This window comes from Furipterus horrens, unplaced genomic scaffold (assembly GCF_987537825.1).
Source record: "Furipterus horrens unplaced genomic scaffold, mFurHor1.1.pri manual_scaffold_3, whole genome shotgun sequence".
In the NCBI taxonomy this organism is placed as follows: domain Eukaryota; kingdom Metazoa; phylum Chordata; class Mammalia; order Chiroptera; family Furipteridae; genus Furipterus; species Furipterus horrens.
Window position 1 is genome coordinate 142,594,375 of NW_028327173.1, and position 17,770 is coordinate 142,612,144.

Consider the following 17,770-nt stretch of genomic DNA (forward strand, 5'->3'; position numbering starts at 1 on the left):
ATTATATGCCCATATCTTACTGTCTTTATATCTATAGGCTCCATGCCTCCACCAGTATTTTTTGAAAAACAGGATATTTTAAATATCACTCTTCACCTTGAATCAACATGATGGTCATCACTTCAGATGAGCCAAACCAGTGCTATCTGTCACTGTAATCATAATGCTGGGAATAATAAATACCTGTAATGACTTCAATTTAAAGTTATAATTATAATTACACCATAATTTGCTCATATTTATCATGAATTCCATGTAGGGTTAACAGTTTTTAAAACAGAGTGGGTGCTCACAGGTATTTATTGGATTGAAGAGAAAAATAAAAGCACAGGGATAGCTTAATGACATAATTTTTCAATATGTCTGATATTTCTCAAATAAAGCAAAATAAAATGAAAGAGCCAAAATGGGCTATGAGTGTTTTTACAAGTTACAACTTCTAGGAATGTGAGCTTTTGTAATTATATAACATATATAATTGTCCCATGGGATTATTTCAATAAAAAACAAAATTAAGTGCTAAGTGATGAGAGGATACATTAGTAAAACTGGAGCTAAATTTCTGTGAACCTTATCTCTTTATAAATGCAATGGCTTTGCCAACAATTAATTGGAAATATAATTTCCTGTAAAGATGTTCCAAAAATCTGAAACAACTACTACATAAGGAAGAAAATCTTCTGAATAGTTAAAAGTCAGTCTTGATTCTTCTATAAAGGTTAGGCATTTTAGTATGATCTTTTGGCTGATTTATGTAAAGTTTTGTATTTTTCATTTTCTCAAGCCTGTCATTGTAGTGATGTATGGCATATTTTAGCATCAAGTTTGCCATGAGCAATACTCAGGGCCCCAAAAGAAATTTTAATATATGTCCCCATTTTTAACCTGGAGCTTTCCATTTTCCATTATTTTGTTTGGGATCCCATGTTTAGTTGATATACCTGATACACTCACATAAATAATTTAAGATGTTAACTTAAGGAAAAATTTAAATAGATTAATTATTCAGTAGGAAAGTTTAAGGGTCATCATATATAAAGTGAAAATCTTAGTGATTAATTTACATGAAAAACCTTTCTAAAGGTTGTATTTTACATTTCAGTGTGCTCGGGGCATTATTCTCTAACTATAAGATAAAAGAAAAACAAAGAAGGAAATGACTTTCATTAAATGGTATGCAACATAAAATGGAAGTACATGTATAAAATTCTGTAGGAAGAAAATAATGAAGGATGAAAATAATCAGTTAAATTAAAAAATTCTTATTGCAGAACTATTACAGAGGATATGAAGATATAAAAAGATGAGTGTTCAAGAAGTTTATAACCTAGTAGATATATTAAGTCCTTACACAACTATAACATAGAGCTGATAAAGTTATTTGTCACAAGAACAAAGGAGTATTTGAATTCAACCCTGCATCATGGGCAGGATGTAAACAGGTAAAAAATGGAAGAAACAGAAGAACGAATCAGTTGAGGCAAGGAAGGAGAGAAGCAGAAGGAGTTGTAAGAGAGTATCCCATGATTCTATATTACTGGAGAAAAGGATGCATGTGGGGGAGTCCTGGGAGCAAGACTGAAAAAAGATAAATGGCAATGTGTCAGGTGTCCTCAATTCAGGGCTAAACATCTTCTTTATTTAGCAAACAGTATAGCTCTGTTTGAATTTTTATGCAGAAGCAAAAACTAGAAAGAAAAATCAATATAGGGAAAATGAAAGCACGGAATCCGCTTTAAGAAGTTCTATCTTGCTGAAAAGTTTGGTCAAGACACAACTTTAACTTGAGAGATGGACATGGTGATGACACAGTGTAAGAGGCAGACTAGAGCTAAGAAATAAAGGACCAGTACCAACTGAATGTTCATGTCAGAGGAGAGATATTTGTGAGAGATGATGCCAATATTCTGTGCCCAAGTTTTTAGGGGGAAAACAGTAGTATTAAATAACGAAAATGGGAAAAGTAAACTCAGAGGGGAAAACGAGTTCAAGGTTTGTACATATGAGCTTGATATAGGCAGTCAGGCCCAACAGCTAGTCAGAAATAAGAATTGAGCTAAGGAAAAAAGTAGCTATCTGTAGAATGATCATAAAGAGACTGATTGGAGAGCCATCAGCACAGAAATGAAAAGTAAACTTTTTGGAAAAGACAAAATCTCAGAAAAAGAAAATACTGAAAAAGAAGGGGGCCAAAAAAGAACTTGAGGCATATATACATGTTGAAGATAAAAAGAAGGGAAGCTACTGAAGGATATAAAAGAAATCTTGAGAGAGAAGTTATGTCAGAATAATAAAATGATATATAACAATTATAGGGGGAATTTTCAAAGAGATGGTGACCAACAGTATCAAGGAAAAATTAAGGATTGTGAGGACTGAAAAAAAGACCAAGAGCAGTTCATCACAGTAATTGGGGTCAAGCTAGATTGTGTTACAGAGTGAATGAAAACTAAAGAAATTTAGGGAGTAGATTTTTCAGATTGGTATTCAAGATACTACATTTGAGGTCTCACTATTATTTGGGGTAGAGTGTTAATTTGTTTATATGAGTTTGAAATGACAATGTGATTTTGATAGAACATGTGGAACAGTATCTGCCATTTTTGCCCTTTCATTTATTCATCTTTTGTTAATTATACTTTATTTTTTTCCTACAGAATCCCTTTTCCTACTATCTGGGTTGGATAAGGAGTAAAGCTACGGACTTGGGCAGTTTTACTTGGAACATTGCGATGAAATGGAATTTCTGGGAAAGGAACTCTTACTAATTTCCTCTGGATCCACAGTAAGAATACCCCCACAAAGCTTGTATTTGCAAAAAAACAAAACAAAAACAAAAACACACAGAAAAGGAAAAAGAAACAAACAAAAGTCCCAAAGAACGTGACATTTAATGTATAAAGGTATAACAATGAAGATAAAAAATGTTTAAGCAAAACTCTGATGAAAGAAATCAAGAACCGAATAAATGGAGAGCTATTCCATGATTATGGGTAAGAAGACTAAAAATGTTATTCTTTTCAACTTGATCTACAGATTTAATGTAATCCCAATCAAAATCATGGCAATTTACTTTGTGGACATATACAATGTGACTCTAATGTTTACACGGAAAGGTAAACGATCTAAAATAGTCAATAAAGTATTGAAGGAGAAGAACAAAGTAAGAACACTGACATTACCCGAATTCAAGACATAGTACAAAACTACAGTAATCAAGACGTCATGGTACTGGTGAAAAAACAGACTAAAAGATCGATGGAGCAAAATAGAAAATCCTGAGATAGGTCCACACAAATTTAGCCAACTGATCTTTGACAAAGAAGCAGTGCAGTATAATGGGGAAAAGATAGTTTTTTCAATAAATGGTGCTAGAATGGCTAGACATCCATTATCTTTAAAAAGAGAATCTAGACACAGCCCTTATGTCCCTTTATAAAAATTAACTCAAAATGGATCATAGACCCAAGTGTCAAAACAAAACTATGAAATGCCTAAAAGATAACGCAAAAGAAAATTTAGATGACCTTGGGTTTGGCAATGATATTGTAGAAACAACACCAAAGGCATGATCCATGAAAGAAATAACTGATAAGCTGGACTTCATTAAAATTAAAAACTTCTCTGTGAAAGACTCTGCCAAGATAATGAGAAGACAAGCCACAGACCGGAGAACATATTTGCTGATAAAACACAATGTTCTGAAATGTACAGAAAAAACCTCTTAAAACTCAGTAAGAAAACAAAGAATTCAATTAAAAAATAGGCAAATGAGCTGCACAGACACTTCACCAAAGATAAGAGAGCTTGCAAATAAGCATATGAAAAAATGCCATACATCGTATGTGATCCGGGAAATGCAATGAAAACAACAAGATACCACTACATACCTATTAAAATAGCAAAACAAAATGCTGACAGCACAGAATGCTGGTGAGGATGTAGAGCAACAGGAATTCTCATTCATTTCAGGTGAAAATGCAAAATGGTACAGCCACTTTGGAAGGCAGTTAGTGGTTTCCTGTAAAACTAAACATTCTTACTATATAATCCAGCAATTGTGCTCCTTGGTATTTACCCTAAAAGAGTTAATAAAAACTTAGATTCACACAAAAACTTGCACCTGGATGTTTTAAAGCAGCTTCATTCTTTTTCTTTTTTGAGCAGCAAAGCAAGGCGTTTATTCATGAGTCTGCAGAGTAGGGTGCACCTTCAGCCAGGAGAATGTGCGCCAAAGCAGCTTCATTCTTAATTGTAAAATCTTGGAAGCAACCAAGATGTCCTTCAGTAGGTGAATGGATAAGCTGTGGTACATCCAGACAATGGAATATATTCAACACTCAAGAACTCACAAAAAGACATGGAGGAACCTTAAATGCACATTACTAAGTGAAAAAAGCCAACCTAAAGTGCCACATACTATATTATCCCAACTATAAGATATTCTGGAAAAGGTAAAACTGTGGAGACAAGAAAAAGATCAATGGTTGCCAGAAGTTGGGGCAGGGGTAAGCAATAAATAGGTGGAACATGGAGAATTTTTCTGTCAGTGAAAGTATTCTGTACAATACATAATGATGGATACATGTCATTTTGCATCTGTCCAATGTACAACAAACACAAAGAGAAAATCATAATGCAAACTATGAGTTTTGGGTGATTATGATTTGACAATGTAGGTTCATCAGTTGTAACAAATGTACCACTCAGGGGATGTTGATTATGGTTTTGTGTGGGGGTAGGGAACTATATATTCTGCTCAATTTTGTTGTGAACCCAAAACTGCTCTAAAAAATAAAGTCTACTTTTTAAAAAGTTGCCTAAAAATTGCTTTTTAAAAACCAGTTATAAAATAACCAACATTAGTTAATGATAGTCTTCCTAATCGTCCAATAATGTTGAAACAATGACTATACTGGAAACAAAATGATAGAGCACTTGGGTGATACCCAATAGAATAAACCTGATTAGCTCAATGGATTGATTGCCTTTTCATCCTCATTTTCAAATGGCTCTGCACCATGGTATTATTGGCAGAGGTGAGAGCAGGAAAGAGACAAAGAGGAAGATAAATCAGTGTGATAAAAGCAAAAAAAAAGTCACGGAAGTGAGGGTTGTATATGCAGCCAAAGTAAAAAAAAAACAACCAAAAACAACACATATCACATAGAGGACAGGAATGGGGATGTGTTCACCAAAGTCAGAGTGAATCCTGAATAACCTGACAATATAATGAACAAGCCATTCACATTTCACCAATTAATCAACAGTTCTATTTACTTTTTCTGATGATAAAAATGTAATGAGAAATAGCTAGACATAATAATTGAGAAAATGCTATGTAATTTTTTCATATAAACATGGCAGCTTAGTAAACAATGTTTAAAAATGCTTCCTAAGAATTATGTATATAATTTGATGTTCTGTAGTTGTCAGGCACTGGAGACACCTGAAAGAAAAAAATGGAAATGCACCATATTTATTCAGTGTCAGTAAATATTCCACAATAAAGAAGTAACATTTTTTTCTGCAAGAAGGAAAACGGACTGTAAAATCCAATGAAATGCCAAAATAAGATGAATAACGAGCCATACGTAGAGCAGAACATGTAATGGTCAAGATGTTTAAGCAAGAATTCAGTGGTTTTGGTTTTCTGTGTGAGCACATGGCAGCAAAAGTAGCAGAGATGCAGAAGTAAGGGGTTCCTTTCAGTGGCTTTGAAGGATGTTTGGATAGTATAGCTTCACCCTCTTAAGGGTTACCAGTTTTTTGGTAAAAGGTCAACAACAGTCATCTTCCAGCCCAATTCAATGATCTATTTTCAATCCTGTTTAATTTTTTTTGGAGCAATGAGAGCAATAACTATTCTCTATTTTTGGAAACTCTCTCATGCTAAGATTTCTGGGGCTATCAGTTTTTCCTTCCCTTTGCCAATCCTCATTAACCCTCTTGATTCTTCAGATTCCCTATCACATATACAATTGTGGGCATGTCTCAAGACTTGGTGATAGAATGCTAAAGATGCAAAAGGCTTTTTCCAATCCTTTAGATCTCAAGGAGTAGACCTTTTTTTTTCCTTAAATGTTTATTTTATTCTCATTTGAGAGAATGAGGGGAGGGGAAAGAGAGAGGGAAAAACATCTATGTGAGAGAGAAAGGTAGATCTGCTGCCTCCTGCATGAGCCCCAACTGGGGATCAAGCCTGCAATCTGGTCATGTGCTCTGACTGGAAATCCAACCAGTGACCTGATTACAGAATGACACTCCAACCAACGGAGCCATGTGGCCAGGACTCAAGGAGCAGACCTTTTAATGAAAGGGATTAATGAAGGTCTTTACCTATTCCACAATACAGTTACATTCTGCTGTATCTTTACCACGCTGTTGTCTCACCTTCCATCTTGTACTTGTACTTCTGTTCCCTCTGATATTTTTGGAAAGCTTTTATTTCTCCTTTTCTTCTCTCTTAAACTTCGCATAATAAAAATCCAATTCACCCTCAAACCTTTTCCCTAAGGCTTATGGAGAACTATCTAATTTTTATTTTACTAGGTAATTTAATATTTGGTTATATACTGTTTTGTCTTCTCCTTGATGTATATACAAGGTCTGTCCAGAAAGAGTCCAGTCACTGTTAATATAATGAGAAGAGTTTGCATGACATTGATGCAACCTGGCAGCCAAGGAGAGTGGGCTGGAATGCACTTGTGTCAATAATGACAACTTCATGGTACTAGTCAATGGGGGCAGTACATGTTGTTGAGTGAGCATGTGACTGTGTGGCCCTTGCATTCAAAATGACTGAGTGGGTAGAGCAATGAAGCTGCATCAAATTTTGCGTTAAGCTTGACATTCTTCTGTGGAAACTAGCTGGTTGACTCAGAAGGCCACAGCTACCGGTAACTGGTCATTGGCATCTTCATCACGACAATGCACCCACTCATGCATCACGTCTCGTGCACTTTTTTGGGGAAACATCAAATCACCCAGGTAACTTAGTTAGCCCCTCCGGCCCTGAGATTTGGCACCCAGTGACTTCTGGCTTTCCCAAACTAAAATCACCTTTGAAAGGGAAGAGATTTCAGACTGTTGATGAGATTCAGAAAAATATGATGGGACAACTGATGGCAACTGTGAGACCTGTGTGAGGTCCCAAGGTGCCTACTGTGAAGGACCGAGGCATCATTGTCCTATGTACCATGTTTCTTGTATTTTCTTCAATAAATGTCTCTATTTTTCATATTTCATGGCTAGATACCTTCTGGACAGGCCGGGTATGATTCCCTTTTCAACTGAAATACAAATGCTTCAGAAATGTAATATCTTCTGTATCATATAGAGCTGTGAAAACTATAAACATCTGCAAAATTCTTAGTTATTGACCTAGGAGCTGAAAAAAAAATCACTAATGAGAAAATCATTTTTTAACCCTTTTATCTGTTGTTACACTGGGTTGGCCAAAAAGTCCATATGATTTTTTCCATAAAATAAAAAATTTTCATTTTCAGCAATAACTTTATTAATCTGGATATTTTGAGTATGTTGGTTTTCTCCTGAGTGGTATAACATTGATCGTTCTCAATTAATGTCTGGATTTGATCGCTAGCAACCTCAACCAGTCAACCTGACCATGGAGCATCATTCTGTGAGATAGCTTCAGCAAGAAACTTTGCAAACCATTTCTGACAGGTTCAATCAGTCACAGCACCATCTCCAAACACTATACAAGCATTTCAGTTGTACTTTTACCTTTCTTGAAATAATAAGACATAATATGTCAAAATCGTTGCGTATTTTCTTCCATCTTCAACATTAAGGTGGCTACACAAAAATTCACCGATTTTGATTTTTTTTAAGTGCATGCCAATATGACAGCTGTCACAATACAATTTAACAAAACTGTTTTGAATGAAGTTAAAAACAACTAAATGCTACTACTGCCATCTTACGAAAAAAATCAAATGAATGTTCTGGTCAACCCAATATTATTACATATGCAGAGCCAATGCACATATCTCAATTGTCTCTTGAAATCACTGTGAATCTTAGTTTTACTTGCCTTGTCCTCCAAATGCAATTCTAAAAAGCGTAGGTAAGCCACAGGTGCAAATGCATCAGCTGAATGTATGACTACTTCTGATGAATCTCTGGAACACAAAAATTTTATAATGCATTTATTTACTACATAAATTGTGTCAAATCACTACTGCTATGACTAGAAGAGACCAAAAAATCCTCACTTTCTCATTTTGTACTTATTTCCACTAGTATACAATACTTAGTAATTAACACCTATTTTTAATAATCTGGTATTTAATTGGGAGAAAGATCAAGGATACTAAACTTTCAAAAGAAAGTAAAAAAAAAAGACCCTTTCATTTTTGTGAGGAGACACAGTTCAACTTTCAGGTTCACTCAAAGCTCTGAACAATTCTGAGACTTAAAACTCCTATTCAATTTCATTTTAAAAAATTTGCTTGGTATGGGCTAACCATTAAACAATAGTGCTTTATCTCCACTATTCTTTTCATTTACAAGAGGTAATTCATTCAGTGTTTCACACAAAATCTCAATTATTCTTCACAAAAAGCAGTACTGGTGATGGTTTTAAGCTCTAGGTGAACTCTTCACACTGCTATATCATTGCTATTAAAATTGATTGCCTGACATAGTAATTACCACATTCAGGTAAAATGGTATGAACTTCTTGCTGGTACCATATGGATACATGCAAATTAACCCAACTTCTATCAAAGATACCCTGTAAAGCACATATGAATAACTAAGATTATGTGTGAAGTTTTAATAACTAATTATTTCCTATTGTTTATTAAGAAAGCAACAGTGTTTTGCATTTCAACTGAAATTTAAAAATAGAAATTCCTCCTGTTTCTTAAATGCCTTGGGCACTAGTTCCATTATTTATATTAACTAATAGTTAGCTTTTTACCCACTGTAGTACAGCAAAATAAATTGCTACTTTGACTCTTTGCCACTAATGTAAGATATTTTTTTGAATCAACTTATGAAATAAAAGTTTTTTAGTGCCAATAGAACCCTCCAAATATTTGACTCCAAAATACTAACTTTTCATGGGCAAAATCTATTTATTTTCCTCTTAATAGATCAGAGATAGAGAAAAAAATGTTTTATGGCAATAAAAAAAAGTCAACTACCATTAATAAATGTTCAGCACAAATATGCATTTTGTTAGTGCTTAGGAAAATATAAAAAGGGCTTCTATGACATTAAAAGGAAAGTAACTGATAATATAATCAAAATAGAGTCATTAAAGAGTCAGAATGCTAATAGAAAGATATAACTTGCCTTCACAGGCTACATCAACCGAAAGTTGCCTCCAGGTATAATGTGCAGGAGGAGAAAGGGAAAATAAAGAGAAGGCCCCTTGCTTTCTACCACCAGCTCTTCTGACTTGACTCCTCTTGATTTCTTAGCCCTAGTTTTGCTGTTTCTCTGTTTACTACAGAGTTGCCTGTCCTGGTCCCATCTTGGCTCATCAATTAGATTCAAATTCCAATTCCTGTGTACGACCTCACTCTTAAATTCCAATCTCTCTGTTCCTGATCCCAGCCTTGGAAACTGACTCTAAGCCTTAATTATTCCTAATCTGGGCAGCTTAGTTTTGATATCCTTGATAATGGAGTGCACCGAAACTATAATTAATTCAACTAATGCTATGTCAGTAGAAAGGGTTTCAGGCCTCTTCTATCCTCACTAGAAACAGAGGATTGATAGTAAATAGCTCACTTAATTGATGTAACTGCTCCACTCTGAATCAAGATCATTATCCACAGAAAATATATAACATTCTGAGCACTAAACAAAGAAGAATATAACTTTAATGAATTCTATTAAATCCATAATCTCTAATTAACTAACATCACTCCACTCATGATACAAAGCCAGAGTCAACTGGGAGAGTTGAGCTCTCAAATAGACCCTTTAAAAAAATCTTCAAACAGAATAATACCACTATCTCTCTTTTCTCTTTCATAAACTATCATCTGAAACCCAACTTTCAAGGACCTCTGGTTTCTGTCTGCTTCATGTATTTCCCTGAAACTTAAGAGCAGAATCTGCTAGGATACCCTCAGAGTAACCCTGAAAATTAATACCAATAATGCCACAACAAAAATGATTTCTAGTTGGCTACCTTCCTCCTCCTTTCCCTATTAGTAGAAGTAACAAGTGTGCTCACTACCTCTTCTACAACCAAGGCTTCTCTGAAGCCCAGATCTGGCCTATGGTCTCTTTCACTGATGTGTTAGGCCCACTCTTAGCTAAAATTTCAAAAGGGAAGCTGAGTCAGGTCTAAGCATCTCTTCTCTGATGCCGTGCTCCTAAGGTGTGAGGTCAGGCTCTACCCCTCACTTCAACACAAACAAACAAACAAACTGATATTATCACTTGAGACTCTGCCATGGTCTTGATTCCTTCCTCTTCTCTAAAAAGACAACTGCACACAGATATTCCTGTGGACTCACACCCTCACAGACATCTCCAATGTCATTGCTGTGAAGCCTTTCCCTGGCAGCCTCAGAGAGTGCCAGTTTTCTCCTTGACGTGCTTTGGTAACGTATTTACAGCCCTTTCACAACACCTCCACTATATTATAATTATGCCTTTATGTACTTGTCTCCCTTCTTAGAGAGAGACCAAGGATTGTTCATTTTGTTAACCTGCTCCCCTCACGCCATCTCTTTCACTGGCTCATACAGAGTGCATTGCCTGGTATTTATTAGACCTTTGCTAAGTAAACCAATAAATGTATAGTAAGTTTGTTAAGTATTTTCACATTTGCATACTATCTATTGAAATGAACACAAACCCACACTGGTTTTTCAATTATTTATCTTCACATAAATACATACAGTTTCCTATATATACACTGCATGTATAACATGTACATGTATACATCCACACATATATAACATAATACCATACAGCATGTCTAGCATAAAAAAAAAAAGTTTCATAGGTCTAAAAATTTAAATATAAGAAAAAGTGTGTCAATTTAAGTAAATTCCCAGGTGATAAAGAATAGATGTGAGAAAGCAGTAAGGAAAGTACCTGATGAATTCTCACTGCTAAATGCCACATATGCTCTGTGCTGGTATGTATTAAAAGGGTAGAAAATAAGAATAGGTGGGAGAAATGAGTGCACTGTGTTTTAATATAGAATTTAGTCCTTCCTTCTTTCCCATGTTTCCATCCATCCTTCTATCCATCCATCTCATATGTAGCAACTTTGTAGCAGTAACATAGTAATACTGATAACTCAAATGGAAATATATAGCTGTATCAAATACTGACACAACAACCTTGTGTTCATTAACACAGAAAAAAATTACCATTTTTATTAACACAACATTAGGATTTTAGTTCTTACTTCTAATATGCTACATATAAATTTAAAGTATGAAGTAACAGGAAAGGTTATTTATTTGAGGACCTATGATTGTCCACTTCTCTTAAAGGCTAAGCTATAATTCTTTGCAGCAAGGCTCTTCAGAAAAAAAGATCATTTTCTCATCTAAAAATCTGTATCCACAGGTGAGTAATCACATAGCAATTGATATGAAAAGTGAATTTATAAAATGTTCTAGTTATAATAAAAAAATATTACTTCCAAAGACTGCTATACCAGTCTTTTCTATAAGATTATAAAAACATTAATTGGAATTTGGGGAAAATTGTATCTCAGAATAAACTGACAGAACCACATAATTTCTCTAAATTTCTTCATTATTAAAAAGAGTCAATCTATGTTTTAAAATAATCCCTAATTATAAATAAATCACTTTTGCATGTAAAAGTTTATTTTTTCTTTTTTTATAGGTGATCTTCCCCTTTTTATAAAAAATTTGAATCAGACATTTGAAATGGAATTCTAATAATCAATTCATTGTATGCTAACTATATTACATCATATATAACAGAAAAATTTGTTAAAATTCATCCCAAAAGTAAATTCTGAGTTACAGGATCCAGTATTATTAATGGTCAACTGTGAACAAATAGTTACAGGGACTGAACTTAAATCTTTTAATTGTATGGAAAATTATCTCTAAAGAAAATATTGATTTACATATAGTTTTAGAGTGTGCAATGCATATTCAGTCACATCACCACATTTACCAGCAAGTATGATAATGACATTTTCTATTTTAAAGAGGAGCAAAGGTTTTGTATATAGTAGGTGGCATCCTTTTTGTTTTTAAACTAGGATGTCCCAACCTAACCCCTTAGCTATTGCCTAAAATAGGAAATACATAAAAGTAAGTGAAATGGGCTATCTAAAAACAAACAACAATAAACGTCAAGTTAATTCAAAAATATTTAACAAACAGTTGTTAGTGCCAATTGTGTGCTGTGAGAGTTAAGGTGTGAGAACAAGCACTGGGGCAACGGCAGCCTTTAAAAGTGGCTGGATTTAGCAAAGTGGGAAAAATGGGAAGGGAATCTAGGGAAAGGGAATCAAGTGAGACAGTAATGAAGCTGAGGTGAGGCTGAGCCTGTGGAGAAAAAAGCAAAGATGACACTGAAGCACTAGAATCCACTGAAGTGAGTAAGAACGAAAAGACAGTGCTAGTGCTGGCGTCCTTGGGTATGCGGCTGTATGGCAGCACTGACCACGCACTGCTGACGTGCCTGACTGCTCCTCCAGGAAGAACTCCTACAGAGCAGGGTGGCATCTTACACAGTCCCACCCACATAAGTTGCCTCAGTAACTGATCATTCTGCTGAACTGAACAGCTCATTTTGGCGCTAGAGGCCTTTAATACACCTCACCTGCCATCCTTCTCCTCAATAGCATGACTCACACCATTGTGTCAGGCTTAGGTTTTCTTGTCTACAAAAGGAGGTGAACAATACGCATTTTTCAGGTCTCAAGTACTACGATAAACAGACCTTCTGGTAAAGTAGTGAAGAAAAGCACACGTCTTATAATTCTAGGTTGGCCACAAAGACTTCTGGATGCTCTAGGGTCTCAACTTGTCAAGTAAATGAGAAAAGCATTATTCTTTGGCATTATTTTCTATCATTTTTTTTCCTAATTTGGTTAGTCCAATATTAATAGGTAAATATATTGCAAGTTTCCAATTATATTTGTAATTCTATCCTAGCATGCAAACGCTTTTCTTGAATAACCAAAGAATATTATTTCATAGAAATAACACTTTGTGCACAGTTCATTCATGAGTTGTTTTATGATCATTACAGCCTGAGAAATATCTTTCCATCTATGAACTTATTCAGATGATTCTTCCCTTTACCATCTTGTATCATAATAGGTACAGATATGTCTTCCTTCTACTCTTTGGAGGCAGGAACTGTTTGAATGTCAATGGTGCCCAGAAGAAAGCTTTGGACGTAATAGGTACTTGATAAATATTTGCCAAATAATTATGTTGATGATTATTAATGAAGAAGTTAGAAGAAAATGAAAGAAGGAAGAGTGAGTGAATATTGCATATGCTAATAGCATATGCTAATACAAATGTCTTAGCCATGTTTCATGAGATAAATACATTTTTTAGAAATTTCACCTAGTCGCCATAATTTTCTTAGATCACTCCTCCCCTCATTATTATGTACAAAGAAGTCACCTCTTAGTGTTGAAAATATTAAAGTTGTTCATTCAATACAGAATTCCAATCCTTCACTAGATGAGGTTTCTGAAATCAAGCATAATTCTAACAGTCTTTTCCAAGAAGCAGAAAAACTTAGGAAAAGAAGATAAAATGCCCTCAACATATGAGAAAAGTGACATAAATTAGAGTATGGATAATAATGTAGCAAAGTGGAAAAAGTTTCTGTTTTTTGTTACACTAATTTTAACAATTTATGGCAAAGAAATCATACAACTCACCATAAACTGAATTCACTTAAAAACAAAGTTTATTTGCAAAAATAACCCCAGATAACTGAAGAGACATGTTTAGTGTTACTATTCTATGTTGTAAAAGCCAAGAAAAAGGAGAAAGAGGATGGAGCTAATGGGACCCACAGGCTACTGATGTGGCAGTTTATCAAATATAGCTGTAATGAAGGATAAATAATGCAGGCAATTCACACTTCATGAAAGGATAAAAGTGTCAGTGTGTAGGTACCAGTTTTACTGCAGGCCGTAATCAGCAAGTAAACAAAGTGTGGTGTCTAAAAAGTTTATAGCCCTCTATGAAGGCCTCATCTTGTCAGGTATTGATTTAGGTATTCAGACGACTTTCCTGGTATTAAACAAATTGAGTGTTTGTGAACTTAGAGGACATGTTCTATTTCTCCCAACAAAAGTTGCCTCAAGCATAATGTTAAGTCGCTTCCATCACTTAAATTTAAGGAAAGAAAATGCTGAAATGATATCTTACACAATTATTTTTTTCTTAAATAGAGGGCAATCCAAAGTGAACGTTTCATATTCTCCACCTTCTCCACAAACATGGACTCCATATTTCTTAGAAAGCTGAAAATAAAAAGAAGAAAAAAAAAAGCAGTAAGCCTGAAATTAGAGAGTGACAATCAATGCTCAATTAACATATTATTTTATCCTAAAAATATCCATGTGAAAAAGTTTAATTGTAAAATAGATTTTCAAGCTACAAGAAAATAACTTTATATTTCTGCCTTAAACATGCATTTGAAGCCATGTAAAAACTGTTATCATAAAGCATAGGATTTTTAATAATCCCAAACCCTTACAAAAAATGTAAGCAACCAACATTTTTATGTGTAATGAAAAACTTAAAAAATCCTATAAATTTTAGGGATACACTAGCTTTAGATTGAAAGGGAGGCTGAGAAGGACAGGTACTAAGTCATTATGTAGTAAATGAGAATATATGCAGCCCAACTGTGCTTTCTTCCTGCCCTTTGACTGAAGGAAAAGCAATATGTTGTGTTTAGAGCATTTTTCAGAGACACAGAAAAGGAATCTAAGGCCTTTTCCTATAGCTGTGAACAAAAGAAGTGACAAACATGGTTATTATGCTTAGGGTTATTATTAGTAGTAAAGTTCCAAGGGTATTGAGAACTAGTGAAGTTCTTGTGTGCAGTTTTAGGAAGATCTAACACCAAGAAAGGCTGGGATAGCTTATAATGTCTCCTCATTAAACTTCAAAGGAAAACACAAACAAACGAGCAAAGAAACAAAAACCCTGTGATTTGCATTAAATATAAGATATATTATTTAAGTGATTCTGATACTGACAATAAAATCATCTATTTGGTGGATATGTAGCTGGAATTCGTGTTTGGGAGCACTCATTAGCTGTGTCAGACACTTACTGCTCCCGTGTTGAGGCTTTATCACTTCGATTCCATCTGTTTCATACCTTTCCCTGGTGATATCCTCCCCTGGCCCGAAGTCCAGGTAGCCCAAAGGAAAAGTGACTCACTCCACTGAGGTTCTCTGTTACTGCCGGTGCTGGGACTGTGGCCCAAGTCTTCAGTTTTACCCGCATACTTATGCATTTATGTATTTGGTTATTTTTGTGATTGTGCTACCATTCTAAATCCATTACATTTCAGCTACTGCCTATGTGCCTTTAGGAATTTAAAGCATGGACCTATGAGAATTCTACTGTTCCCTCTAAGAAGTAATATGAATGACACTGTAAAGCCATGCAGTAAGAAAAGTGAGGGAAGGAAAACTTTTGTAAAAGCACTCACAAGAGCAAAGTAAATAAATTTTCACCATGTTGGGTCATGAAGCACAGAATCAGCAAGGTAGAATTATGGCAGTTGGTTCTTATGGGAGCAGATAACAGGAATATTAGTTTCCAATGTAACTACTGTTAAGATAAGCTTTTTAAAAACATTTTGAACAGATGTGGATGACTTGGGTCATTTCATGGCTTATAAGAATGTCTGGGAGTCTGAACATGTAAAAAGTAAATTCCTAGTAAATGAAAAGAAATTTATTCATGTGGTCTTATTTTTTTCCTGATACAGTTACTTACATAGATAAATATTGCTATTCATAATAACCCCATTTGAATGCTACTAATGATTGAACTGAAAAGGTTAAGGGCATCATGATTTCCTTGTTTAATTGTTTATCCCTTTAAAAGACTGTAATAACCATAACTGTGAGACTTTATAATTAAATCAAGGCTTATCTCATTTTAAACCAGCCTCATTTATCCATTAGTCATTTTACAATTGAAAAACAAAAAACAAAAACAAATGAAATTGCACTTCATCCTCATTCTGCCCCCACCACCTAGAGAAAACTATGAGGTTCATAAAATCCACCTCAATTTCATTTTATAAATGATAGGCTCAACACAGAAAATAATTTCATGCTGCTGCATTTATTCATTCACAGCACTCATTCAGGAGGTATTTATTGAATATCTATTGTAGGTTTGGCATTGTTTTAAGTGCTGACAATAACAACAGGAGCAGGCATAAATGATGCATAGAATAGTCTACTATCTGGAGGTAGAGACAGAAAGTTAAACAATTACAGTAAAGGGTAGTGATAGCTTTGACAGATGCATGAGATGCTGTGGAGTGTACAGAAGGAGATCTAACTAGAAGGGACTCAAAAAACTTTTCAAAGTGAGTAAAACTTCAGTTGCAATCTGAAGGATGAGGAACTAGGAAAGGGTAAAAGGAGTGAGGGAGGGAGAGAGAAGATGGGAGAGAAGGAATAACTGTTGCAGGTGGAAGTGTGTTTTAAGTCCCAGGGGACATGATGGGTACTAAAAATTGAAATGAGTTTAGCAGAGGTGGAGCATAACTGGAGGAGTAATAGTGATGAGCCTGAAACCTAGAAAGAAAACAGATCTTACGGGGCGTCATAAGCCATGCTAAGTCATTATCCTAAGGTCAGTGAGAACCCATGGTTAGGTTTTAAGAAGAAAACTGACCTAATTGCATTTGTCTTTTAGAAACATTGTCTGCACAACGGAGAAAGGGATGGTTGGGGAATAAGTTAAGAAGCGGAAAGAACTGAGTAGATGCTGGAGAAATCCAGACAGGAGATGAAGATTTCCTGAACTGGGGAAGTAGTAGTGAGAATGGAGAGGAGAGGGCAGATATATTGAGAGAGATTTTTAGGAAGTTGAAATAATGATTTCTTGAATAGAAAAGTGAGAAAAGCTTAAAAAATAAATAAATAAAAGGAAATTCCCAGCTGGATGGATGGTGGTTCAGTCTACCAGTATCTCAGCAAAAGTAGCAGTTCGCTGGGAGGGGCCAATGACCTCATTCTTTTCAAAGATCATGTGGCAAGTGATACCACTGATGTCTCAAATCTTTACAATTACTTTCCTCAGGCTTCCACGATACTAAATTTTCTAGACTATTGTTATGCTTCTCTGACTCCGTTCCCTCCTACTGCTCCTAAATTATAAGTATCCCTCATAGTTCTCTCTATGAGACATTCTTCTCCCTCAGTTTACTCCCTCGAATAGTTCATGTACTCTATAAGCATCACCTTTATGCTATTCTGCTGCTGCTGATACTAACACTATCACTGCTAATTAAAGACTATTTGCTTTACACCTTAAAGTTGAGAAAATGATTCTCAAAATGACTTTTAGTAATAAAAAATCATATAGGCTCTGAAATCAGATTTAAATAGTAAATTCCAGTTCTTCTACTTCCCAGATATGTGACTTAGGAAAAGTAACTTACCTTCTAAGTGATTCCTCATCTATAAAATGTGAACATTAATTATAGCAATGTCACAGGTTTGTTAGATGATTAAGTAAAATAATGCTTAAAAAAAGCACTTAGCCCA

General features: G+C 34.9%; 1 protein-coding gene across 1 annotated transcript in view; it reads right to left on the reverse strand.

Annotated features, from left to right (window-relative positions):
* Positions 1 to 4,213: 4,213 nt before the first annotated feature.
* Positions 4,214 to 17,770, reverse strand: part of DPH6 (diphthamine biosynthesis 6) — a 142,101-nt gene continuing 128,544 nt past the window's right edge. Inside the window, exons 7-9 of the mRNA XM_090271946.1 lie at positions 14,391 to 14,485; positions 8,060 to 8,147; positions 4,214 to 5,449 (exon numbers count right to left, since the gene is read on the reverse strand). Of these exons, the coding sequence (XP_090128072.1) occupies positions 5,396 to 5,449; positions 8,060 to 8,147; positions 14,391 to 14,485 (237 nt within the window). The 3' untranslated portion in view covers positions 4,214 to 5,395. The remainder of the gene's footprint in view (positions 5,450 to 8,059; positions 8,148 to 14,390; positions 14,486 to 17,770) is intronic.